The sequence below is a fragment of the Mesoplodon bidens genome (assembly GCF_964165515.1).
Source record: "Mesoplodon bidens genome assembly, contig: HAP1_SCAFFOLD_123, whole genome shotgun sequence".
In the NCBI taxonomy this organism is placed as follows: Eukaryota; Metazoa; Chordata; class Mammalia; order Artiodactyla; family Ziphiidae; genus Mesoplodon; species Mesoplodon bidens.
The window spans coordinates 1,453,107-1,480,776 of record NW_027672190.1 but is presented as its reverse complement, the minus strand read 5'-3'; the positions used below and the strand labels follow the sequence as shown (position 1 = coordinate 1,480,776).

At 39.9% G+C, this 27,670-nt stretch overlaps 1 protein-coding gene across 1 annotated transcript in view; it reads left to right on the top strand.

The window, feature by feature from the left end:
* LOC308610501 (putative helicase senataxin) overlaps positions 1–27,670 on the top strand; it is a 61,439-nt gene that overhangs the window by 17,217 nt on the left and 16,552 nt on the right. Inside the window, exons 9-16 of the mRNA XM_081259609.1 lie at positions 7,612–7,711; positions 14,433–14,606; positions 16,922–17,154; positions 18,215–18,382; positions 19,062–19,212; positions 24,383–24,484; positions 24,674–24,789; positions 25,988–26,059. Of these exons, the coding sequence (XP_081115735.1) occupies positions 7,612–7,711; positions 14,433–14,606; positions 16,922–17,154; positions 18,215–18,382; positions 19,062–19,212; positions 24,383–24,484; positions 24,674–24,789; positions 25,988–26,059 (1,116 nt within the window). The remainder of the gene's footprint in view (positions 1–7,611; positions 7,712–14,432; positions 14,607–16,921; positions 17,155–18,214; positions 18,383–19,061; positions 19,213–24,382; positions 24,485–24,673; positions 24,790–25,987; positions 26,060–27,670) is intronic.

The window sequence follows — 27,670 nt, the reverse complement described above, 5'->3', positions numbered from 1 at the left end:
TGCAGGGGTCACAGGTTCGAGCCCTGGTCTTGGAGGATCCCACGTGCCGTGGAGCAGCTATGCCCGTGAGCCACAAGTACTGAGCCCGCGTGTCTGGAGCCTGTGCTCCCCAGCTAGAGAGGCTGCGATAGTGAGAGGCCCACGCACTGCGATGAAGAGTAGCCCCCGCTTGCCGCAACTAGAGAAAGCCCTCGCACAGAAACGAAGACCCAACACAGCAAAAATAAATTAATTTAAACAAAGAATAAGGTCTTTGAATTAAAAACAAAAGTGTCCGCGACTAAGTCATGTGGTAGTTGTAACTACTTTTCGTTTCCGACTCTTTGCTTTCTCTGGATTTATTGTTTACTTAATTTTCTATGTACGTATTACTAATTTAGCTTCAGGCTGTCTCCTGGATGTTTAGGTCTCTCAGTATGATCAGGCACATCAGATAGTTGATAAATTTCATCTTCTTGGTTTAGGATGGTTAACCTGAAATGCTCACCATCCTCATCCTAGGGCTTGCATTTCCTTCTTTCCTGTGTTGGATCTTTGTCTCCTGTACCCAGGGTTGTCTGTTTTTGTCACCCTCTCATTTTAGTAAGGCACATCCTTCAAGCTTCCTGAGAAAAGAATGCGTAGGAGATAAATTTTGAAACTTTGCATGTCTTAAAATTTCTTTCTATTTTGCCATCTCTGTCTTTGTTGTTGTCATCGTCATTCTCCTTCCTTGGAGACTTTCTCAGCGTCCAAGTCTATTGAAACAATTTTTGAGCATATTTTTAGTTTCACAGTACTCTTGTCCTCTCATTATTCCTTTTTATAGGATTGTGTGCTTTCTTCATGTGCACAGTATTTTTTACTACCTGAAGTTAATTAATGATAAGTTTAAAGTTAGTTGAAAGTTTTCTTCTCTTTTCATTGTCCCTGTTTTCCCAGTTGCTTTTTTCCTATTCATTTTAGTGTCTACAGACCTTTCATGTTAACTCCTTTCTTCACATGTCTAATGATTTTTGTTGGTTTACTCACATTTAAGAACAGGATACTAACAAGCAGATTGGAGCATTGTTCATAATAGCCAAAAGTTGTAAACAGCCGAGATGTCCATCAGGAGATGAATGGGTAAACAAAACATGGTATATGCCTACAATGGAATATTAGTCTACTATTAAAAGGAATGACCCGTTCTATGTACTTTTACCTGTTCTTTGATGAGCCTGGAAAATATTATGCTAAGTGAAAGAAGCCAGGTACAGAAGGCCACACATTGTGTAATTCCATTTATATGAATTTTCCAGAATAGGCACATCCGTAGAGACAGAAAGTGGATTAGTAGTCGCCAGGGGATGGGTGAGGGAGGGGTGTGGGAATTAGGACTGACTGCTAATAGGTATAAGGCTTGTTTGGGGATGTTGGGAATGTTCTGGAATTAGATAATGGTGATGGTTACACAAAATAGTGAATGTACTAAAAACACACTGTAGTGTGCACACTTTAAAGTGGTGAATTTTATATTGTGAACTATATCTCAACTTTTTAATGCTATAAGAAAAGAGGATGCATTTAAATAATGACAGGTCAAAAGAGATGCTTAGGAAAAGAGATACTTTTACTAAAATGGTCCTTTATTATTTGCACTGTGGAAGTCAAATGTGATCTGAAGGACACCATCACATGGTGAAATCCAAATTAGTTTCATTCTTTATATTAAGATTACATGCTTAGGTATAGTTATAATCTATATTTTGTTACATGTAAGATTTTAAAACAGATTAGAAGCTCTGAGTGAAAGGGATAGGCTTGTTGACCATTTGGCATTTTATTGGGAAGCCTCATCCCCACCCTCATGTCACTGTTTTTAGTCTTTTCTTTTCCCCTCTTAGTGAGGTCAGATTTCCCCAAGAAGAATCTTCAGATCGATTGCCTGGAAAGCATAGGCTTGATGGGGAGCTGACTGTGGGGTGAGGGTGGGGGCAGAGGGAAAGGTCCAGGCATTCAGTATCTAAATATTTGCTTAATTCCCTGTTTAAAAATTATTTTATTTTATTTTTAAAATTATTTTATTTATTTTTGGCCGTGTTGGGTCTTCGTTGCTGCACGTGGGCTTTTCCCTAGTTGTGGCGAGGGCTTCAGTAGTTGTGGCTCAAAGACTCCAGAGCGCAGGCTCAGTAGTTGTAGCACGAGGGCTTAGTTGCTCCATGGCACGTGAGATCTTCCCGGACCAGGGATAGAACCCGTGGCCCCTGCATTGGCAGGCAGATGCCTAACCACTGTACCACCAGGGACGCCCCCCTCACCTTTTTTTTTTTTTTTAAGTACAGTATCCCCTCTCTATCTGCTGCCCCACAGGCAGAGACGGTCACACTTTATAGAAGTGAAACCACTCTAGCTTTTTGCTAGGAACAGGGATGGGCAGTCTCCCTTCAGCCCTCCTCCTCCTAGAGGTGTATGTCAGACACTTCCTTCTTAGAGTTCAGCTTCTTGGACTTGCTGAGTTAGTTAACCATTCATCCATCTGCTTACCAGCTTCCCAGATTTTGATACTCTTGCCTCGTCTTCTGTTCTCTTCATCCTAATGAATTAATCCTGTTGTGAAAAATCCCTTGGGTGTTTTAGTGGGGTTTCAGGGGAATGAAAGGAAATGCCTGTGTTCAATCTGTCATCTTTACCATGAAGTTTTATCTTGTTCTTTTTTTCTTATTTTTGCAATCTTGTTCTTTTTCTTTAACCATGTAGTGAAACAGCATTGTTTTAGCATTTCTAGTTTATATAGGCCAACATTTATTAATGGTGTTATTAATATACCTTGATTCCTTTTTTTTTTTCCCACTGTAACGTGTGGCTTGTGGGATCTTAGTTGCCTGACCAGGGATTGAACCTGGGCCCTCAGCAGTGAAAGCACTAACAACTGAACTGCCAGAGAATTCTCAGATACCTTGATTACTTTTAATGTTTATTCTTTCTTATAAGCCAGAGACTGTGGCATCAACCACAGTCTTGGGCCAAGGCTTCTTATCCTCATTTGGATGTAATTTGACTTCATAATATTGTTTGTTAATGGAATGCTGAAGTGTGTTTAGAGTCCTTTGACAGAAATGTGGTTGGTATCCTATTTAGGACATGAAACGCAGTGTTTGGTTATCCAGTTCTTATGTCTTATTGCAGGTGGAATGCAATGACATTGCGTAGAATTATCCCTTGCCCCAAAGGGCAAACGAGCAAATTCAACTTTTAGAAATATGAGTCTCTTGAATAAAAAAAAAAATCCCACAGGACTCAGAGGCAAAAAGTATACAAGTCAATTTTCACAGCAAAGTAAAGGAGCTGTTACAGTGGAGGATTCCTGGACTGAATGTCAATATTATGACATAGTGTGAGTCTGTTTCGTGTTTGGTAATTGCAATCATTGTTGCTTTTGTTGTGGTCATCCATTTGCAATGCTTGGTGTCAGTTTATTTATCTCTTGTAAAAATAAAATACAGTGTGTGGGGGGAAAAAAAGAAATATGAGTCTTTTGTGTACTGATGTGACTGATAGAAGATATATTAGTTTTTAATCCTTACGTTTAACACACAAAAATATTAGATAAATGTGCACTATTTTGACAGGGACCAATTTTTTTGGTCAGTTTTGGCAAATACTCTATTTTCTTAAAGTTTTGGTTTGCTGGCTCTGTCTGCAGTCCCCTTCGGTTACCTGTGTGTGCATGCACGTGTATGCAGAGTGTAATTGGCAGCTGCTTTTTAGGTTGTGTAGACAAGGAGCAGGCAGAAAGGGGGCCCTTCTGGAGTACCAGCTGTGATTCTTAGTGCCCACACCCCTTATAGGGAGAGTGCACCATTTTTAGCTAATTTCCTGTTATAATTTGTTCTGTGAAGGAAACAAAACAGGTTGATATGATGAGCGACATTGGGAGGCTGCTTTTGAGATCGGGCTGAGAGCCAGGAGAGGAGGGTTTTGTGCAGAGGAGGGGGGAGGGTCAAGACTATAATGCTTTGAAGTAGGCCTAACTGAGCATATGTGAGCAAAGAGATTAGGCTGATGTGACTGGAGTGAGGTAACTTAGAGGTAAAGGGAAATGAAGTAAGATTGCAGAAATCAGTCAAGAGCTGGATGGTATACAACCCTGTAAGTGCAGGTTGGGGTTTCATTCTCAGTACAGTGAGAAGATGTTGGAGGATTTTTAGTTGGTTGGTGTTTAGGCTGGGGGAGTAGCAATATGTAATAGTTTACTTTTTTGTTTTAAAGAAAACATTCTTAGTTGCTCATTAGAGAATAACTGTAGAAAGGTAAGCATAGATGCAGTAGACCTGTCGGGGGCTATTATAATAGCCCAGGAGAAAGATGATGGTAGCTTGATCTAGGTGGTAGCTATGGAAATAAAGAGAAGTGAATTCATTGGGCGTAAATTTTGGAGATAGTACTCAGTACTTATCTTTTTTAAATATATATAGAAATTTATGTGATTCATTTTTGGCTGGGTTGGGTCTTGGTTGATGCACACAGGCTTTCTCTAGTTGCAGCGAGCTAGAGAAACTCTGCATAGCATCCCCCATTATCAACATCCCCTACCAATGTAGTACATTCGTACAACTGATGAACCTACATTGACACGTCATTACCACCCAGAGTCCATAGTTTTCATTAGGGTTCACTCTTGATTTGTATATTCTAAGGGTTTGGACAAACGTATAATGACATGTAGCAGTCCTCTAATATCAGAGTACTTTCACTGCCCTAAAAATCCTCTCTGCTCTGCCTGTTCACCCCTCCACAGTCTCAACCCTGGCAATCACTCATCCTTTTACTGTCTCCATAGTTTGCTTTCTCCAGCATGTCAAATAGTTGGAATCACACAGTATGTAGCCTTTCCAGATTGGCTTCTTTCACTTAGTAATGTGCATTTCAGGTCCTTCTGTGTCTTTTCATGGCTTCATAGCTCATTTCTTTTTAGCACTAAATAATATTCCATTGTCTGGTTGTACCATAGTTGGTTTATCCGTTCACCCACTGAAGGGCATCTTGGTTGCTTCCAAGTTTAGGCAGTTATGAATAAAGCTGCTATAAATATCCATGTGCAGGTTTTTAACATAAATATAAGTTTTCAGTTCATTTGGATAAATAGTGAGGGCACTATTGCTGGATCCTACAGTAAGAATATGTTTAGTTTCATAGGAAACCACCGAACAGTCTTCCAAAGTGGTGGTACCATCTTGGGAATTTCCTGGTGGTCCAGTGGTTAGGACTCTGCACTTCCACTTGCAGGGGGCACAGGTTCGATCCCCGGTCAGGGAACTAAATCCCACAAGCCACGTGGCTCAGCAAAAAAAAAGAAAAAAAAAAAAAGGTAATGGTGCTATTTTACATTCCCACGAGCAATAAATGAGAGTTCCTACTGTTCCACATCCCCGTCAGCATTTGGTCCTGTCAGTGCTCCAGATTTTGGCCATTCTAATACGTGTGTAATAGTATCTTGTTGTTTTAATTTGCATTCCTTTGATGACATAAGATATGGAGCATTTTTTCATATACTAATTTACGGTCTGTATATCTACTTTGGTGAGGTGTCTGTCCAGGCCTTTTGCACATCTTTTTCATCAGGTTGTCTGTTTTCTTACTGTTGAGTTATTTTTTTCTTTTTTAAATAAATTTAGTTTATTTATTTTTGGCTGCATTGGGTCTTCATTGCTGTGCACAGGCTTCCTCTAGTTGCAGCGAGCAGGGGCTACTCTTTGTGGTGTGCGGGCTTCTCATTGCAGTGGCTTCTCTTGTTATGGAGCACGGGCTCTAGGCATGTGGGCTTCAGTGGTTGTGGCATGCAGGCTCAGTAGTTGTGGCTCACGGGCTTAGTTGCTCTGTGGCATGTGAGATCTTCCTGGACCAGGGATCGAACCTGTGTCCCCTGTGTTGGCAGGCAGATTCTTAACCACTGTGCCACCAGAGAAGCCCTTCTCCTTCACTTTTAAAGGATAATTTTTCAGGATTCCGAATTCTAGATTGGTAGGATTTTTTCTTTCAACAGTCTAAATATTTCACTACTCTCTCCTTGCTCGCATGGTTTCTGAGGAGAAGTTAGATGTAATTCTTATCCTTCCTCCTCTATAAATAAGGTGTTTATACCCACAGGCTTCTTTCATGATTTTTTTTCCCTTTATCTTTGATATTTCATATTCCTGAAGGTTGAATATGATATGCCTAGGTGTAGTTTCTGGCATTTATTCTGCTTGATCTTGGAGCTTCCTGGATCTGTGGCTTGGTGTCTGATGTTAATTTTGGAAAACTCTGAGTCATTATACCTCAAATACTGCTTCTTTTTCGCTCTCTCTTCTTCTCGTATCTCCATTATGTGTATGCTGCATCTTTTGTCATTATCTCACAGTCTTGGATATTCTGGGGTGTGTTTTTTTTTTTACCCATTTTTTTCTCCTTGCTTTTCAGCTTTGGTAGCTTCTATTGCTGTAGCCTCAAGCTCAGAGATTGTTTCCTCAGCAATGTCCAGTGTAGTAATGAGGCCATCAGAGGCAACCTTCATTTCTGTTACAGTGTTTTTGATCTCTGGCATTACCTTTTGATTCTTTCTACTTTACATCTCATTCATTACATTACCCATCTATTATTTCATGGCCTCCTTTTTTCATTAAACTCTTAGTATATTAACTATAGTTTAAAAAAAAAAATCCTGGTCTGATAATTCCAGTATTCCTGCCATATCTGACAGGTTTTAGTGCTTCTTTATTCTGTGCAAACTGTGTTTTTTGCCTTTGAGTATGCCTTGTAATTTTTTGTTGCAAGGCAGACGTAATCTACTAAATAAAAGGAACGGCAGTAAATAGGCCTTTAGTGATATAGAAATGAGGTATGGGGGAAGGAAGACCATTCCATAGTCCTATGATAAGGTGTCACTCTTTTAGTGAGCCTTTGCCTCTGGACTAAGAACTTTACACCACATGCTTCTTAGTTTCCCCCCACCTCCTTGGGTGAGACAGGATGGTTAGAATGGGCTGGAGCTGGTTTTCTTCCCTCAAGTAGTTTAAGCTCTGATAAAATCCCAGCAACTTTGACTCCGGTAAAATAGCATCTCATAGATCAGGCCTTGTTAAGAAGGTCAAGAATGCTCTGGTGTATTACACAATGGTTCCTTTACCCCAGTCCCCACCAACCCCCCACCCCCGCTGGAAGCACACAGGGAATTTTCTCCAGTGTTCACTGTGAGGGCCTGTTCGAGCTCCTAGAGGTAAGACTCACCAAAGTGTGGAGTCCCTTTTATGACTGGGTCCCCCTAGAGTTTTTAAGAGAGGTCATGCTGAGCCTCCAACAGTTTGTCGCATCCAGTTCAGGATTTCCTCCTGGCATGGAGGTTTCTACTTAAGAGTTTTCTGCGCTGGCAAGTTGTGATTGTCTGTATCCACCTTTTTGTCTCTTTTTACTTGTTAGGATGGAGTGGCGACTTCTAAGTTCCTTACATGCCAAGCTGGAAACCAGAAGTCCCAAATTAATTTTTAATGTTTGTGTCACACAGGAGTTCTAGGTTCTGGATTTTATGGTTGCTTACTTTGGAAAATTTTGCCGTTTAACATTGGCTTTTCAGATGTTTTTGCTTTCTTAAGTTGCTTTTTTTGCTTTGCGTAGGTGGCACAGGAATGGAACAGCTCTCCAAACAAAGAGAAATTCCATCAGTTGCATTTACGAAAATTTCCTGCTGATTATAAAAAATACTGGGAGTTTGTGGGTAAGTTCTTTCTTATGTAACTTGGGCTCTACCATATAATAATTGGAGATTGCTATTTGAGGGAACATAATAATTGCTTGAATTTTCTGGGATATAGGTTTCCTGAGGTGAATTTGTAAGCTCTTACAAAGAGTATGTTTAAAGTCTTTACTTAATGAGGATAATTACTGGGACAGTTATAAAATTCATGGTTTTAACCATTGTGCTAGCAGAATACCACAGGCCAAAGTGTCCCTAGATGCTGGGCAAGGGAGAGAGAAGGTGAGCGAGGGAGTTTGATTGGCGGGGGCGGAGGGGGTGTTGACATGATCGTGCGTACAGATTCTGAGTAAATCTCTCTGCCGTCTCTGCTCTCACTTCATGAGTTGTCTGGAGCAGGTGTCACAGTTATGTCTTAGTTATAAATAAACCAAGCATTTAGAACCCTTTAAAATAAAAAGTATAAATTCTCCGTCTGTCTCCTTCCCCCTTGCAGTCCATCCCACTCCATAGATTCACTTAAGAAAAAAAGCATGTACATATATTTGGGGGGGAAGGTATTATATGTTCACTGTAGATTATTCAGATAATATTAGCCAATAGTAAAATAAACATCACTCACAGTTCCCATCATTCAGAGATCATCTTACGAACATAGTAGTGTATATCTTACTGCTAGACTTCCTATTCATCTGAGTGAAGGGTGGGTGGGTAGGGTTATTTTACCTAAGTGACTTTTTTCATGTATTTATTCAGCAAATATTTACTGACTTTATACTACCTGATAGTGTATGATTCTAGATGCTAGGTATGTAGCTGTGATGAAAACATAAAATTCCACCTTCGTGAAGCTTACATTTGACTTATTTTCATTTAGTCTATTATAAATGTCTTTTCAGAGATAAATAATAATAGCATGTTCAGTGTTTGTAGTTATTCCATTGTAAGTGTATTCCATAGTTCTCTTTAACCAGTAATTTCTAGTTAGACATGTACATTACTTATGATTTTTTACTGTTACACTGAATAAATCCCTTTGCTAGATCAAACAGTGTGTGCATTTTAAGACTTTCGGTTCATATTGCCTCTGTCTACCAAAAAGAATACCATTTTCACTTCTGACATAAGAATGTAAGAATGTATCTCTTCTCATTTGCTAGTTTAAACTTATCCCCCAGTTTTATATGGAACATGTATCTCATTTGAAGTTGTAGTTTTTGTCCTCAAATCTTTATTGGTCTTTTATATTCTTGGGGGGGGGGCGGATAATTGTCTGTTCACGCCTTTTGTCCTTTTTTTTTTCTCTTAGGGAGGTTATTTTCTTACTTGTATGCATTGTTAATTTTTTTCAATTTCATTATTTGCTGTTCAGTTTCACATGCAGTTTTTGAGGCAGACAATTTTTATCTTCACATGTTCAAAAATACCGTATTTATTTCTTTACTGTTCAGTTGGTTTTAGAAATCAGATAAATACTTCCATATTTTCTTGTAGTAGTTTTATATTTCTTTCTAATATTTAAATCACTGATTTATCATCCATTTATCTTGATGGTATGATAGAATCACATAGCATTTACTCTTGTGTCTGACTTCTTTCACGTAACATGTCTTCGTAATTCATCAATTTTGTGTGCATCTTTGGTATTTTTTTCATTGCTGTGGTGGTATTTCAATATGTGACTGTGTCACAATTTTACTGTTGATGGACATTTTTATGATTATTATTTTAAAGAAGTTTTTTTTGTCAGTGCCATGCAGCTTGTGGGATCTTAGTTCCCCGACCAGGGATTGAACCCGGGCCACAGCAGTGAAAGCGCCGAGTCCTAACCACTGGATCGCCAGAGAACTCCCGTTAATGGACATTTTTTCAGCAGTTTAGGCCTGTGTGTCAGGGCTCTCCAAGTCCATGCCCAAGTTCAGTGATTCGCTAGGAAGACTCACAGGAATTATATTCCTGCTCATGGCTGTGACTTACTATGGCAAAAGGATACAAAGCAAAATCAGCAAAGGGAAAAAGGAAACCAGGAGCAAGTTTCCAAGAGTCATTTCCCAGCGAAGTCACACAGGACACACTTAATTTTCCCAGTAGTGGGCTGCGACAACCCATGTGACACATTATCTACCAGGGAAGCTTAGAGACCCAGTGCCTAAAACACCCTCTGCCTAGCCCACATTCATGACTTTCACAAGTAAAGTGGGTGTTTGACATAAGCTGTAGAGAAAAAATTTGGCAAACAGGTAAGGTACAGTGAGCCATTGTCATCAGCAAATGATGAGAGCTGTCTGGAAAACCAAGTTCCCAGATTCCAAGGGGGCCAACCTTGTAAGCAGGCCTTTCTAATGATAGCAGCCTCAGGCCTTCTTCTACACACAGCATTTTATGAATAATGCTATTATGGTCATTCATGTGTCTCTTCGTGTTATGCGAGGGCATTTTTGTGGAGTCTGTCTCCTGAAGTGGGTCTCAGAGTCTCAGGGTATTATGCATGAGCTTAACATGAGTAGATAATGCCAAGCTAGTCGTGCAGAATGACACACCCCACCAGCGTATGGAAGTCACGTTGCTCCATGTCTCTGCCAACACATTTGTGTTGATTGTGCTGTTCATTTTAGCCATTGTAGTGTGTGTGTATTGATGGCCATTTGTGGTTTTATTTTGTAATATCCTGGCTATCAGTGAGATTGAGCACCTTCTCATATATTTAGTAGATGCTCAAGTAACCTCTCTAGGGAAGCACCTATTAAAGACTCTTGTTCATTTTCTGTTAGTTGTCTTTTCCTTACTGATTTGTAGCAAGTTCTTTATGCAATCTGGATATAAACCATCCTCCCACTTTGGCTTGCATTATGTCTCTCTTAGTGATGTCTTTAAAATTCTTATTTTATTCTTGTTTAGACTTTATTTTTTAACATAACAAATGCATCTGTGTATTTTTTATGGTTAATGGTCTGTGCCAAAGGTTTAAGAAACCTTTCCCTGCTGCAGGTCATAAATATATTATCTTAACATCTAGAACAGGTGTCAGCAAACCACAGCTTGCAGATCTACCCTGTATCCTGTTTTTATACTGCCCAAGAGTAAGGTTCTTACATTTTTTTAAGCTTTTGAAGAAAAGATGATGATGAATATGCAACAGACACCATGTGTAGCCTGCAAAGAAAAATCTGGCTCTTTACAGAAAGTTTGCCAATCCCTTTTCTAGAGGCTTCGCTGTTTTGCCGACCTGGAATGGATTTTGTACACGAGTAAGATGTAGGGGCCATGTTTCATTTTTTTTTCCCTAATGGAGATGTAATTACCCCAGTAGTGTTTATTGAAAAGATTATCCTTTCTCCATGGTCTGCAGTGTCATATTTGTTACAAATCTAATGTCCATTTAATGCACTCGCCTTTTTCTGGACTCCTTTCTTCTTTGTTGGATCATTTGCCTACCTTTCTGCCCATATCACATTGCTTAATTTTACTTAATTAAGCTTTATTATAAACATTAATGAGCAAGTCTGCTTACCTTGTTTGGCCTTAAGATTACGTTGGCTATTCTTGTCCCTTTGCGTTACCATGTAAGTTTTAGAGAAAAAAAAGATGTGGACATTTGTTAAGTATTGACATCTTTCTAATACTGATTTGAATACGATACATACTGTCAGTTATTTAGGTTTACTTTCAGTAATGTTTTACAGTTTTCTAGGGAGAGGTTTTGCAGATCATCATTGGTTAGATTTTTTTTCTTTTGGTGTCATAATTATTTAAGTGACTATCTCTAATAGAGATGGACCTAAAAATTCATAGTGTTTTTGCTGATAATTCATTATTTTGTTGCTAAAGTATGAACCATGATTTCTTAATATTAGATAGCTAGACAGTGTTCAAGTTTTCCGTTTCCTCATAAAGAACAATTTATTTCAGCCTGCTTGAATTAAGATCCAAGTTAGGTCCACTCACTGACATTGTTAATATGTCTTCTTCAATTACAATTGTCTCCTTCATGGATCCCTCCCGCTTTGTAATTTATTTTTTGAAGAAATTGTGTTGTTGACCCTGTAGAATTACAGGGTCTGTGTCTGTGTCTTGCTGATAGCATCCCCCTGGTGGTGTTTAGTATGTTTTTCAGTCCTTTGTACTTTTTGTAAATTGATAGTTGGATCTAGAGGCTTGATCAGTTTCATTTGACCTAATATTTTTGGCAAAACTAGTTCATAGCTGAGGTTGGTGTGTTCCTTTATCAGGAGGTGCTTGATCTCTAATTTCTCTTTTTGTAATACTTATAACCGTTGATCCTTAATGCCTAGATTAATTATTTTACTAAAGGATACAAAATGGTGATATTTTTATTTGATCATTTCTTCATTTATTTGCTATTGTAGTTCTGTAAAGAAAAAGTGCTCTATTTTATTTGATTACTCAGTAGTATACTTTATAAAGAAGGGTAGAATAAGTATTGATACTTGACTCCTGACCAGTTTTCAAAATAATGACTTAATTCTCTGCAAGTGCTGGGTTGACCAGTGAACTTTAAAAAAATGTTTTTTCGTTATGAACACATGGACTTAAATACACTTGTTTCAAGTCTTTGTAATTGGTTTCTTCAAGTTGGCTCCTGAGCCCTTTAGACAGGCTAGTCTTTGAGAGCTTTCTTGCTACCTGATATAACCGATACCATCTATATGTTTTATCCTGTATGTGAGCTTTCAATTTTCTAAGTAGCCGTAGTATCTTTGGGTAGAAAAAGTTATTTCAAGATCAGTATTGGCATGTTATATGCTGTTTACAAGTAATACATGTAAACATAAGGATACAGAAAGGTTAGAAGAGGAAGATTGGAGAAAGCTACTCATGCAAACCCAACTAAAAGAAACTTGTTTTGCTCTGTTAATACCAGACTAAATAGACTTTACGGCAGAAGAGCATTATTTGAGATTAAAAGCGAGTATTTCACAATGATAGCAAGTTCAGTGAACAGAAGATAGGACCATTTTGAATACCTAATAAAATATATAAAGAAAAAACTGATAGAACTAGAGTGTACTCTTTACATATATGTGAGACCTTTGAACCATTCATTTTTTCTTTTCTTTTAGTTTGGAAATTATACGTCAACTTGTACCTCTTTTGCCATTTAGTAGTTTAGGTGAAAACTTAGAGCGTACATGATTCAAAGTTTACAGATTTCATCGATACTTTAAGTGTCTCCATAGATAAGGCAAAATCTTAAAAAACTTTAACCCTGTTTATCTGTTCCACTTTGTATATTATTATTGTTACGTATTTTAACTCTATATTTTAAACTGTGTTATACATACAGTTGGTCCTCTGTATTTGCGGGATTTGCGTCATCGGATTCAAGCGTGGATTGAAAATATTCAGGGAAAAAAAATTCCAGAAAAACATGTTTGCTATGCACCAGCACCTATTTACATACCACTTATGTTGGATTTACAACTATGTCCATAGCGTTTGCATTGTATTAGGTATTATAAGTAATCTAGAGATGATTTAAAGTGTACTGGAGGATGTGCGTGGGTTATATGCAAATACTATGCCGTTTTACATAAGGGACATGAGCATCTGAGGATTTTGGTGCCTGCGGGAGTCCTAGAACCAATTCAAGGACTGTACTCTGTGTAGTGCCTTGTGCAGCCCTTTTTTGTTTGTTTGTTGATTCTAGTAGTTCATGTATTCTCTCCTGGTGCTTTGCTTATTTCTAATATGTTGGTCATTGTCTTTGGAAAGCTATTTAAAAAATAATCAGGGGCCTAGGATGATAGGATGTCCTCTTCCAGAGAGGATTTTTCTTTGCTTCTGCCAGGATTCTGGGAGTACTAGCAATGTGGGATCAGCTTAAAGGATTGAGCTTTCCTGAAGTACTCGGGTGAATTGATGCTGCCTTCATTGTTGGGTGTAGTCCTTCATGGTCCCTACCTGAAGCTTGAGGGCTACCAGGATGCCTACTTTATCTATGCAGGCCCTGGACTCCAGTTTTTGTCTCTTTTTTTGTACAAGGCTATCCCAGGTACTGCTCAAATTCCTGGCTGCCACTCCCTGAAGAGTTCAGATGTTTCTAGGGAAAATACTGGGCTGACCCTTACGGATCTCCACCTTGTTCTGGATCTCAACAGAGTGATTCTTCATTGTTGTATTTGCTCTCTGATGCCTTCAAATAGACATTTCTTACATGATGCATTTTTAAAATTCTTTTTTGACTTAGTAGTTCAGTCTACTTAATCCTAGTACTTCGTGCTTTGGTTCAGTATGTTGCTGCTGGATTTGGCAGTTGGTACTGAACTTTTTTTAATTTTAGAGCTTGCTCTGTTTTCCCAGCCCCATTTATTTTACTACTGTCCTTTCCCCCTTGTTTGAAATGCCACTAGTAGGCTCAAAATTCTTACGTGTACATGGATCTGTTTCCAGATTTTCTCTCGGGATTTTGAAAGCAGGGCACAAAAGTGAAAATTCCTTGATTAAAAACTAAGGTAAACTTCAAGGAAAAGAAATGTATTAGCTACTTTTGAATATTATGACTTCATCTATTTTGGCTTTGTAGCAGGTTTTAAGAAGACTTTTATAATGCTGTGTGATCAATATTTGTCAATGCTGACTAGCTTAGACTATCATTTTGAAGTATGTACAAAGTCCGCTAGTGCTGTATACTTGCTTGAACTTAGTACAAGCGTTTAATATCCTTTAATCTCATGTAAAATAATTCTGTTAGAATAAATGCTGGCTTCTTCTTGTGTTATAGTTTATCTTGAGGAATGTGAACTAGCTAAACAGCTTCATCCAAAGGAAAATGATTTGGTGTTTTTGGTTCCTGAAAGACTAAATGGAGAGAAGAAGGATATAGAGAGACATCGCCTGCAAGTTCCCCGTGAACATTACTGTGGCTATGTTCATACGTTCCGCCGCACTTCAGTCAGTAAGTACCTAATGAGACATGGAAGAGAAATCTGTCAGCAGCTCATCTTTTCATCTCCCTCTAAATTAGGCTTTACTAGCCATGTATTTGCTATACATTTACCAGCCCTCTATTTGCTGTCCATTTACCAGATGTATGTTTGCTCTATGTTTACCAGACTGTATTTGCTAGGTTGATTACTTACCATTCAGAGTCCTCTTTTAGTTTTTCTAGACTCAGCTGGAAAAGGCCCAGCACGTATTGCTTTAGACTTAGGATTTTAAAGCTTTCTTTTGTAATGTCTTCTCCTTCTAGTAAATGCCTTCATCTGTCAGTGTGTTTGTTATAAAACAGACAGTTTGCAAACCATCTGTTTGTTAAATCACATTCCAGCCTTGGTTTGGGGGCTAATTATTGATGAGCAGACCAAACACAGAACTAATTGTAAGGCAACTGGAGGGGTTTACTGTTTCATCACTCCCATCCACTGTGGTGTAGGGACTTCTCTCCCTAAGGTAGCATAACAAAAATAATGTTAGCTTGAATTTAAGGACTACTGACTGTGTGCCAGCCAGTGTGCCCTGTCCTTCCTGTACACATTTATCATCTTCTCCCAGAGCCCTGCAAAGCAGAATGGTTTGTTCCCTGCTCATTGGGAAATCAGAGTTCAGGGATGTTAAGTAACATATCCAAAGGCATCCTTACTATTAAACACTCGGTCCAGAATTGAAACCTAATTTTGTTTGACTACGAAGTCCACATGCTTGATATATGCCAAGCTGCCTTTTTGACATTGCTGCTCTCTTAGTCTCTGTTACGGGAAGCGAATATGTGATCATTATTCCTTCCCCTTTTTGTATCATATCTTAAAAATAGCAACAAAGCTCTTAGAGTTTAACATCGTGCCGCATCATAACTGGTGTGCCATGTCCACTATTGTGTGGTCAGAGCTCAGTTCTTTGTGCAAGATGCATTGAGCACCAGGGATATCTAGCTTCATCTGTGCTTTCAACTCTTACAAGTGGTTACATTTGCCAAAGTTCTGTTTCTAAGATTTAGCAATGGTTTCTGTCTCCTTCCCGGAACTCCTCATGCATCCAACTACCTGACGTCTCCATTTGGAGATATTAGACATTTCAAACCTACTCCAAAAGGAAGCACTTGATTTACTGCCTGACATCTGCTGTTGCTCCGTTTTTTCCCAACTCAGCATGTGGGACCTCCATCCCATTCTTCCAGTTGCTCAGCCCAAAACCTCAGAGTCATCCTCGAGTCCTGCTTTCCCTCGCACGCTCCATCTAATGCATCAGGAAGTCCTGTCGGATCTTCCTTGGCCATATATCCTACATCCAAGTGCCACCTCTCCTGCTGCCTCCTGGCCCACGTGACCATTCACTTTTACCTAGATTTTAGCCTCTTAAGTTGTCTTCTTGTGCTTTTTCCATTGCAGTTTATTCTTCATTCGCGATAAGTGATTCTTTTACTGTGTGACTTAGCGTGTGTCACTTACCTGCGCGGAGCTGTCCTGTGCTCTTGACCTGACTCAGAGTCATGTTCAGAGTGGTTAACTGCAGAGCCCTCTGAAGTGTAGCTGCATTTACCGTCTTGGTCTTCTAGCTCGCTTCTCCCTGCTTTTCCTTCTAGCCATTCTGGCCTTCTCCCTGTTGTGAAAATAATCCAGGCACCTCGCTGCCCCATTGTCTTTGCAGTTGCTGATTCTCTGCCTGTAACCCACTTTCCCCGGTTACGGGCATGGCTCACTCACTTAATGCCATGGCTCTGCTCAAATATCATATCAGGAAAACCTCCCCTGACTCTCCTGTCTACAACAACACTCCCTCACAACCCTCATCACTTCCTCATCCCCCTTCTCGGCTTTCTTCCTAGCACTTACCATCACCTGACATGTTTATTTGCTTATCTGCCCCCTTCTTCTAAAAAATAAGCCTCCAGAGGACAGGAATGTTGCCTGGTTCTTAGGAGGCAGTCAGTAGATACTTACTGAGAAAATTATTTAAATGATGTATAAAAAACATGTTACAGGGCTTCCCTGGTGGCGCAGCGGTTGAGAGTCCGCCTGCCGATGCAGGGGACATGGGTTCGTGCCCCGGTCTGAGAAGACCCCACGTGCCACAGAGCGGCTAGGCCCGTGAGCCATGGCCGCTGAGCCTGCGTGTCCGGAGCCTGTGCTCTGCAACGGGAGAGGCCACAACATTGAGAGAGGGCTGCATACCACAAAAAAAAAGTTACAATACACCTTGTTCTGAATAACCTTTTTAACTGGACACTGTTACTCACTGGTAACTGAAATTGCTTTTTCTCCTTCTTGATAATAGTGCGTAATGGGAAATCTGAGTGTTCCCTTTCCATCCAGACTCAACATAATTTACCCGTCAATTTAAATGAATTCGTGAAATGTCTTGTAATCAGCTCTCTGGTGACTACACAGAGGAAGTTGAAAGCCATGTCTTTGCTGAGTGGTCGGAACCAACTGGCCAGAGCCGTTCTGAATCCAAACCCCATGGACTTCTGTACAAAAGATTTACTAACTACAGCATCTGAGAGAATTGTGAGTGACAGTCATTTGATAACAGGGAAAGTCAGAACATTTCATGTCAAGATGTTAAAGCATGTTATTTTTATCTGTCACACATTCCCTGTTGTCTACAACAAAGACATAGTCACCATGTGTGCCCAGTGACGTTTTTAGTGCTTAGTTTTCTTTAATATTGCAAAGTAGTTCTTTGTGTTAAGTTAGTCAGCTTACCTCAGGAAAAAAGGTAGAGTCCAAAAAGGAATTGAAAACATGCTTGCAGAGCAGCATTAAAATGTGAGGTGAACATCCTACTTAACTGTTTGTTAGGTAATTAAATACAGGAGTAAGAGGAGGTTTAATGGAATGACTTTTGCATTTGAATGATCAGTGGAGCATTGACTGGTACTGTTGTCAGTGTGACGACGAAGTTGTGATTTTTGTGTGAACACATATTTCTCATTGTTGTAAGAGTTGGGTGTAAGTTCCAGGAAATTAACACAGAGACAGGCGGAAGGAAAGGAATGTTATTTGAACCCCTGTCTTGTGTTAGGACTTTCATATGCATTTTCTCAGTCAGTTCCCACCCTCTAAGGAATCCCAGATTTAATGATTGTCAAAGCCTGAAGCCCAGAGAAGTTAGGAGTTTAGAGACCTAGCTTTTGAGTGAAACTGAGGTGTAGACTCAGATCTGACCCCAAATCCCTGTTGTTTTGACTGTATCACTTGTGTTAGGAAAGGAAGTCTTGGAATGTTTTTACTGTCTAAAGAGAGGATTGACTAAAATGGGAAGAACCACGGAATAAAAAGAAGAAAAGTACAAAACAGTTTATTGTGATCATCTTTATAAGAATCACAAATAAAAATATAGTTGTTGTGGTTGTAGGTGGACTGAGGCCTGTAGACTCATCAGTAGCTCTTTCCAGTAGTGAAAGTGGTTCTTAGATTAAGGGTCATTTTGGGGTTTTGCCTGATCATCACCAAAGCTTCTGTCTGACAAAGGTCAGCAGCAGTTCAAACAGATGTCTTCCACTCTCTCGCTCTCCTGTGCCATCCCAGGAAGAACCGCTCGTTCTCACTAGTGTCTTTTGTATAGATCGCCTACCTAAAAGATTTCAATGAAGACCAAAAGAAAGCGATAGAAACTGCATATGCCATGGTGAAACACTCCCCAGCAGTTGCCAAGATCTGTCTGATTCATGGACCACCCGGGACAGGAAAATCAAAAACCATTGTAGGCCTCCTGTACCGCCTACTGACAGAGGTAGAGTGTGCACGAGGGCATCTGTGCCCTTAATTGAGTATGTTGTTTTACTTTAACGTGTAAATAAGTACTAAAGTGTGTTTTTCCCTTCACTTCTGTGTATCTTTTTGATACTGTGTGGAACTATATCAGATAAAGCGGTAGCAGAGGTAGAGAAGGTTATAAGAAATAAAAGGAACAGAAAATGTTATATTGTGTGAAACTAATTCTATGGGCTAGAATAGTGGTCTTCGGGCTTTATTATAGGTCACGGCTAATCCCAGGAGACAATCTTGAATGTATTCCTGGGTTACATTTTGGATTGAACATTGAATAAAATAAGTGGATAGTAAGGTAAGGCTCAGAGAAGTTAGATTTTATGCCAGAGTAATTTATTTTTTTTTTCGGGCACACCATGCGGCATGTGGGATCTTAGTTCCCCGACCAGGGATCAAACCTGGGCCCTTGGCAGTAAGAGCACTGCGTCCTAACCACTCGTTGGCCAGGGAATTCCCGGCCAGAGTAATTTTTTAACATCAGTGTAAGATGTAGGTGCTTTTATTTACTTTTAACTATTTATTAGGGGAACTTTCAAATATATGTGACAGTAGAGAAGAACTATAACACTGCACAATAGAGCTTATCAGTATTGTTTGTTTTTTTTGTTTGTTTGTTTATTTGTTGCAAATTGTCGAACCAGAGGAGGGGGCATTCAGATGAGAACTCCAATGCCAAAATCAAACAAAACCGTGTCCTTGTGTGTGCACCTTCCAATACAGCTGTTGATGAACTTACGAAAAAAATTATGCTTGAATTCAACGAGAAGTGTAAAGACAAGAAGAATCCTTTAGGTATGATACTTATGTGGGCTTTTCATTTGTTTTTGTTTTCAGTGTTTAGTGTGGTAACTTTGAATGACAAAGAGCAAGCCAGTTCTGGTCATTTTTTCTACTTGAGGCTGTGGCCCATGTGTACTTACTGCTTTGTTTACTGAATATTTTGGAGCATTTATTCTGTGCCAGGCCCTGTGCCGTTTGAAACACCTTAGAGCAGCCCTTGATTCAGTTGTGTAGGGGTTAGGGAAGACTTTTAGAGGAAATGATATCTAAGATGAAACTTGGAAGAGCAATGAGGAAGTGAAGTGGGGAGAGGACTCTGGTGGAACTTACTGTACATAAAAAGGACCAGAAGCCAGAGGACCGTGGATGGTTCAGTCTAGCTAGAATATAACGAGGTCCACCAAGGCAAGGGCTTTTAAAAATGTGTTCATTGTAGTAACCCCCGTGCCTGGAACAGTGCCTGGCACTCAGTTGGGACTTAGTAGATGTTTAGTGACACAAAAGCTAGAGAAGTCATCACTTATGGTTACCGAGTGCTCACTATGTGTCAGTACTCAGAGTAATCCTCTGAGCCATGCAATAAATAACCTATCTACATTTTATAGGCGGAGAAGCTGAGGAGTTGAGATGTAAAGTATACCACAGGGACAAGTCTTTTCAGTACAGTTGACAGATTGAAGAGCATTGCCACCGAGGATTCGGAATGCTTGAGCGAATGTGTAAAGTCATTTCTGTGCACTTAACCTTAACACCTCCTCTCACACCAGCCATCCTGAGTGGCGTGGTTATGGCTCTGGGTCGGGCTGCTCTTCTAAGCACATGTATCTCGTCTTCCCTAAGCAAATTTTATTTTCCTTGATGTTACCTGGCAGTGACCTAAATCAGTTAAGATTCAATTAGGCTTCAAATAATAGACACTCCAACTACAGTGGCTTAACTATGATAGAAGTTTATTTCCTTCTTACTCAGAAGCCCAGAGATGGGCAGCTGAGGGATGATACTGGCGTGATGACTCTACTTCCGAGTGTTCAGAGACCTAGGGTCTTTCTACCTTGTTGCTGCACTACGTGGGACCCCCCCACTCCTTAGTGCACCTCATGGTCAGAAACAGCTGCTCCAGCACCAGTAGTCCCATCTAGCAAGTGCAAGGAAAAAGGGACAGATATACTAGCTGTGCTTTAAGGAAAGTTCTGAGACGCTGCCAGTAGCACCTCTGCTTATTTCCTTTTGGCCAGAACTTAGTCCCGTGGCCACACCAGCTGCAGGAGCAGCCAGGATGTGTCGTCTGTCTTCGCAGGGATCACACATATTTCCCCTTTTATTGCACATGTATTAGCTACATCTAGAGGTCATTTGCTTTTAAAACTGAAAATGCATTGTGAACGGCAACTTTTCTACTCACCATTATGTTTGTGAGAACTATGACTTTATGTATCGCTGTATATGGATACGGTCATTCATGTTAACTGCTATAGGGTGTCTCATCTATGAGTGCACAGTTCATTCGTTATCCATTGATAGAAATGTAAGTTCTTTCCCTTTTTTTTTTTTTTGTTATTTCAAACTTAATTCCTGTACTTGTGCCTGTTTCTCCAGTGCAGGATGAAAACGTTTACTGCAGTGACTGAGTTGTATTGTGTTGTACTGTACAGCAGCTGAAGGGAGTACACTGGAGTACTGTGTTCTTACTCACGTCTCCTGAGTATTCATACAGGCTGCTAGGGCAGTGCTTTCACACTGTGGCTTGTGACCAGTTATTGGATTGTGAAATCAGTTTAGGGAGATCAGAACCAGCATACTTACACAAGATAAGATAGAACAGAAGAGAACAGAAAAGATTAGAGTGTAGGTAGTGAGGGGTAAAGTATTGTTTTGTGAAACCTGTTTTATTGGTGAGGTATGAGTGTGCTGGCTTTCAATGTGAAGTGTACCTCATACTACAGATCACGGTCAAAAGAGTTTATAAAAACACTGGTCTAGTGTATATATACCTAGAAATGAGAATGCTGGGTTGAAGGATTTGTGCTGATTCTAGATAGTGCCCGGTTCTGCTCCAAAGTAGTTGTATCTAATTATACAACCGAGAACAGTTCCCGCGTGGTTTTCACTTTCCTTTCCCTGAGGGAGGGTAATAAGCCCTTTTTCAGGTGTGGGCTGACAACACGAGAAGGCTGGGACGAAGGTGGCACATGTGTAGTGTCTAGGTTGGATTTTTAATATTTTTGTTAGAGAGAAAATGACATCTCTTGTCAGTAAAGACGGCTTTTTTCTTCTTATTCAGTACTTTCATTTTTGCTTCTTTTCACTATGTCCAGTGGTCCTGGGTGTCCTTTACAGAAATACTTTGGACATCTCACCATTAAGTGTGATGTTTGTTCCTGGGGTTTGGTATATACGCTTTTATCAGGTTAAAAAAGTCCCCACCTAATTAGAGTTTTTTAATGAATGGGTGTTGAATTTTACTGCATGCAGTATTTTTTCATTCATATACCCCTCCCCCTCACCATATGGCAGTGCAAGCACAGAGTCCTAACCAGGGAATTCTTCTTTTCTTTTCTTTCTTTCTTTCATTCTTTCTTTTCTTTCTTTTCCTTTCCTTTTTTTTTTTTTTTTTTGTGTGGTACGCTGGCCTCTCACTGTTGTGGCCTCTCCCGTTGCGGAGCACAGGGTCTGGACGCGCAGGCTCAGTGGCCATGGCTCCCGGGCCTAGCCGCTCCACGGCATATGGGATCATCCCGGACTGGGGCACAAACCTCTGTCCCCTGCATCGGCAGGCAGACTCTCAACCACTGCGCAACCAGGGAAGCCCCTTTTCTTTTCTTTCTTTTCTTCTTTCTTTCCATACCCCGAGGCTTAAGGGATCTGAGTTCCCCGACCAGGGTTTGAAACCATGCCCATGGCAGTGAAAGTGCCGAGTCCTAACCACTGGACTGCCAGGGAATTCCCTACAATGCTTTACTAATTTGAAAATATCTTTGATTCCTAGAATAAGGTCTGCTTGGTTGTGTAGTATGATTTTTTTACCACATTGCTGGATTGCTATTGATTTTTTTAACTGACGGCAGCCTATAATTTTTCTTTGTCATATCTTTGGTTTTAGTATTGAAGTTATACAGACTTTAAAAATGAAGTTATACAGGGCTTCCCTGGTGCCGTAGTGGTTGAGAGTCTGCCTGCCGATGCAGAGGACATGTGTTCGTGCCCTGGTCCGGGAGGATCCCACGTGCCACAGAGAGGCTGGGCCCATAAGCCATGGCGGCTGAGCCTGTGCGTCTGGAGCCTGTGCTCCACAATGGGAGAGGCCAGAGCAGTAAGAGGCCCGTGAACCACAAAAAAAAAAAAAAAAAAAAAGAATTTATACAGACATTTATTTGGGATGTTTCATATATGACAGGGAATTACCTGTTACTTGAAGGTTAATTTGTTTTTAGTGTTGTTTTTTGGGGGGCTTCTTGTTTGTTTGTTTTTTGTCTGTTTTTTGACAGATGGGTAAGTTTCTGTGTGCTGAATGTCTTTAATTGTTGGTTTATTCAAGTTTTCTACATTTGAGTGAGTTTTGCTAATTCATATTATTCAAGAAAAATCTCCACTTCACCTTAGGTTTTCAAATATATTGGTATAACATTGTTCACTGTATTCTCATTTTTAAAATCTCAACTGTATTTTGGTTGGGTCACCTTTGTCATTCTCTGTATTATGTGTTTAGGCTCTAAGTCCACATGTGGCATGGGCCTATAGTTGGAAAGTCCTAGAAGAGAGTTTTTTTTCCCAGCTAAGCCCAGGCCAAGATAGATTCATGTCGTTTTCATCCCTCCACCTCTTCCATGCCCTCTTGCTTTCTAGTGGACGTTAAAATCCAAGCCCCCATTATACAATTTCTATATGTTGATTGGAATGGTAGTTTTGCTGATGTAGATATTTGTCAAACTCTGTAGAACTAAGGATTTTTAAATCTCTGCATTTGATTGTATGTAAATGAAAAAACAAACACCTAAGCATCTAGAGAGTGACCAGCCCTCACCCTGTTCCCTCCAGGGAAGCCACAGCAGCTCAGGGGCTTTCACCTCTGTTTTTCACCTTTCTCTTTGTTTTTGGCCCCTAGGAATTTCTCTTACATCCTTCTGAGCTCACCCTGCAATTTAAAGGATGTCTGTTTTAATTTCTGGAGCATTTTTAGATGCTTATAGTGGCTATAAATCTCATCCACCTTTCTGGTAGAAACACAAGTTAGCAATTTTGACACCTTCAAGTAAATGTTGGTCAGAGAAGATGGCTTCAAATTTTAGAAGAATGAGCTGAACTAGGAACAAAAATATGTGTGAACAGCTGTATAATGAGTTCATTTATTCATTCAGTGTATGTTTATTGTACTTACGTGCCAGCTGCGCTTCTAGGCTGTGACCAAAACAAAACCTGGTTCTTATGGGACTTGGATTCAGTGGAAGGAGATAGCAAACAAGTATGTGATGTGTCAGATTGGGATAAGTGCTAATAAACGCTGCATGATTGCTATAGTTTAGTAGTTCAGTGAAGCAGTGGGAGACTTTTAGATTAAATAATGTCTGAAATGTGCTAACCTAAAATTAAAATGTGGTTAATAAACCAGTTAAATGATGCTGACAGTTTTTGGAATTACCATATTCCAGAATTTCCAGCATCTTGTGTCCCTTAGATCCTGGAGTGGCATTGTGATGTGGAACAGTGTTTCAAAACCGTGGTTCTCACTATTCTGCAGAAAAGCATTTGATGGTCCTGTAAGATTCTGTTTGGGGAATTCAGACCTGCATTAATAGAGAAAAGTCTTCATCTTCGAAATATCCTATGGTCAAGAAATTTGTTTTATTTTCACTCGCCATTTCCCAAATACATTTTACCATGGAGTGATGTATAGAACATAGTTTGAGAAGCATTAGTGTAATAGAATCTCAACTCTGCAGTGTACTGCTTGTGCAACCTCAGTAGCTTTTATTAGGTGGAAATAAATCCTTGCCTTATAGGATTCTTATGAAGCAAATCTAAAAGAATGTGTGTGGAACCTCTAGCGCAGTTCCAGGTATTTGGTTGATTAATAGTTCATGTTAGCTCCTTTCTCTGATTGTTAATATATTTGCTTAGAAATAATTATTATGTACAGAAATTGACAGCATTCTTATTAACCTCTAAGTGTGACTTCTATCAACAGGAAACTGTGGAGATATAAATTTAGTACGTCTAGGTCCAGAAAAGTGTATTAATACTGAGGTCCTAAAATTCAGTTTGGAGAGCCAAGTTAACCACAGAATGAGTAAGTACTGAATAAAGGTATATATAAATTGATTTCTGTTTCTTTTTGTATGGTAGAAAATGGCATGGGCATTAAAGGTAATTTGGAGACCCTAGAAGTAGTCTAGTTTTGAAAGCTAGTTTTCCTTCTCATTTGTATGCATATGTGTGTATTTGTTAGAATCAACAGCTTTTTATCTTTTTTTTAAAGAAAAAGACTTACCTTCTCATATTCATGAGATTCACAGAAGAAAGGAATTTCTAGATCATCAACTAGATGAACTTTCTCGCCAGCGTGCTTTATGCCGAGGTGGAAGGGAACTACAGGTATCTAAACATGTCTTGATCAGTGTTTTTTAAAAGCTCATAGATAAACTAGTTGGTGAGTATTTGATGCCATTCTTTCATTGTGGAATAGCATAATTTGTGTACAAAAATGTACACAGAGATGGTATGCCTTACATTCGGGGTTAACCTTTTTTTAAAAGAACAAGATAGTAAATATTTCAGACTTTGCAGGCCACGTGCAGTCTGTTTTAGCCACTGAACGCCACTGTTAATAGCATGAAGGCAGAGTAGATAACACGTAAGTGATGCCCCAAGGGTTGGCCTGCTTAAGCAGAAAGCGTACCTGCAGTACTCTGAACAGAACTGAATCATACACACTATTAAGAATTTATTGGACTTCCCTGGTGGTCCAGTGGTTAAGAATCTGCACTTACACTGAAGGGAGCTCAGGTTCGATCCCTGCTCAGGGAACCCTAGTTCCTCATGAGCATCCCTCATGCTGCACAGGGTGGCCACAAAAAATAAAAGAATTTATCAAATTAGCACCTACTGATTGAAGCATGGGGTGCTGGTTGTCGGGTTGCTGGACAATGAGCTGATGTTTAAAAACAGACCACAAGAGAAAGCGAAATAGAGAAGTTTATTTTCACAGGTCTTGAGGAAGGTATAAGGCATGTCTCGTGGGGCATGACAGGCAGGTCAAGGGAGAGTGCAGACAGAGAGAGGCAGGCCCTGGCGCACATGTCATTATCAGAGTCCATGCGTGGAGTACTTTGGGGTTCCCAGGCTAGGGCTGGATTGGCCAATTTTAACTGAAAGAGCAGGGTTTTGGTAAGTAGCTTAGAGGGTCTCTTATCTAAAGGGCATATAAGGGGAAGGCACTGGATGGCAGAGGAGACTGCTGATCACAAGAGCTTATGTTGGCTGGTGGGCCGGTGACTCCACGGGCTGCCATCTAGGGCGTGCATGTGTGTGAAGGGGCCTAGTGTTAGTTTGGGGTCTCTGCAGGCTGCTTGGCCAAACAAAATGGATGCCAGGGCATCAGTACCATGGAGTAGCTTAGCTAAACTCTGACACACAGCAATACAGAAAGACTGGTATAGAGAAAACACACTGGGTGAATCAGTTTTTCATTGGTAAAGTACTGGCTCACCCTTTTGAAATGTGAGGCAGTCCATTGGAAAGCATTTTAAAATGCTTAATTTAATTTTAATGATGGCATTCTGATTTTTTCCAGAGGCAAGAATTAGATGAAAAAATTGCCAAAGTTTCACAAGAAAGGCAGGAGCTTTCTTCTAAAATTAAAGAGGTAAGTAGTTCACCTGTAGCACTTTACTGGTATTACTTTTTCTTTTTTAAAATTATGAAATAGTTCAGACAACCTGTGGTCTTTTCTCAATTACATTTAAAAATTTGGGGGAATTCCCTGGCTGTCCAGTGGTTAGGACTCTGCTTCCATTGCAGGGGGTGTGGGTGTGATTCCTGGTCAGGGAACTAGATCCCATGTGCTGCAACTAAGAGCCCGCATGCTACAACTAAAAGATCCCTCATGCTGCAACTAAAAGATCCCACACGCTGCCGGGAAGATCCCACATGCCACAACTAAGACCCAGCGTAGCCAAATAAATAAATAAATAAGTAACTATTTGAAGATACAGGAAAAAAAAATACACATCTGAATTCAGGTAGAGTGACAGTGGCTGGGATGTGGCCCAAGAAATATAAGCACCTTTTTTCTCAGTTTTTGGCTGAAAGCATACACTCCTTTTCCTTGTTTCTGATCACAAAAAATCCTTCTATAACATGTATAACTTTTCCCAGTTTTCTTTGGATATAAAAATATCAACTAACATTTATATTGGTCAAAGCTAGAATGAGCCAGGTGTGTACCCCATCACCAGCATGCAGCCCTTAATGAAATGAATTGGCGGTCAGGGAAAGAGAGGGTAATACTCAACCGGTAATGGTATTTGTATTTTTGAGCTGTGGTTTTCCTCTTGAATGTATTATTGACCTTCTCTGTGTGGCTAAATAAATATAATTGAACTTAATGTGTATTTCCACTAGCAGTGTGTCAAAAGTTATGTGGAAAGCTTTTTATTAAAACTTTAAGCTGAGCCCAAAATTAATCTTCCCACATTTAAGGATGAAGTCCATGTTTACCTGTATTATGGTTTTTGCCGCTGATCACATTGTTCTGTGGGCCATTAAATTAATTGTCCTTGGCAGTTTTACTCATTAGATAGCTGAGAGGAGAGGTATGTGACAGTTAACATGTGAGCACCAGAAGGCCACAGTTGCCACCCTCTCTTCACATACATGCCTTGGCCTCCATGGTTGAATCTATCACATGTTCAGGGATGATTCACGACAGCTTTTTCAGGAGGGGAGATAGGCTACCTGAATCTATGATGAGAGTACTAGTTTATTAATTTGAACACTGAATGATATGCATTGTGAGGTGTCATTCATACTGTTAGTCTCCATCACAGTTTATTCCATTATAGTCTGGACCAAGGTTGTTGGATTCCACTGTGGAACTAGAATGCTTGTCAGTTTCACAGGCGTTTTTGTTGGTACTATCCCTTATAAAAGAACAATATTACATACTTAAAAACTAACAGCAAAGTGTATGTTCAGGCTTAGTTCTGATCCTGGTTTTACTCAGATAATTGCTTCACAACTCAGTAGAATTACTTAATCTTTGCTTATTCTGATACCTTCCCTCATACGTCAGGCTGTAAGAATTGTAATCCACTTCGACCAAATTAAACCTGAATAAATTTTTCTTAATGTGCTTATTATTAACTCATGTTCTGAGATTAGACTCCACTGCAAAGTGTTCTTTCTGGTGGCTTCTGATTATCTTGAATGTTTCTTCTCTTTTCTAGGCTTGAGGTTCCTACCTAACATTTACTAG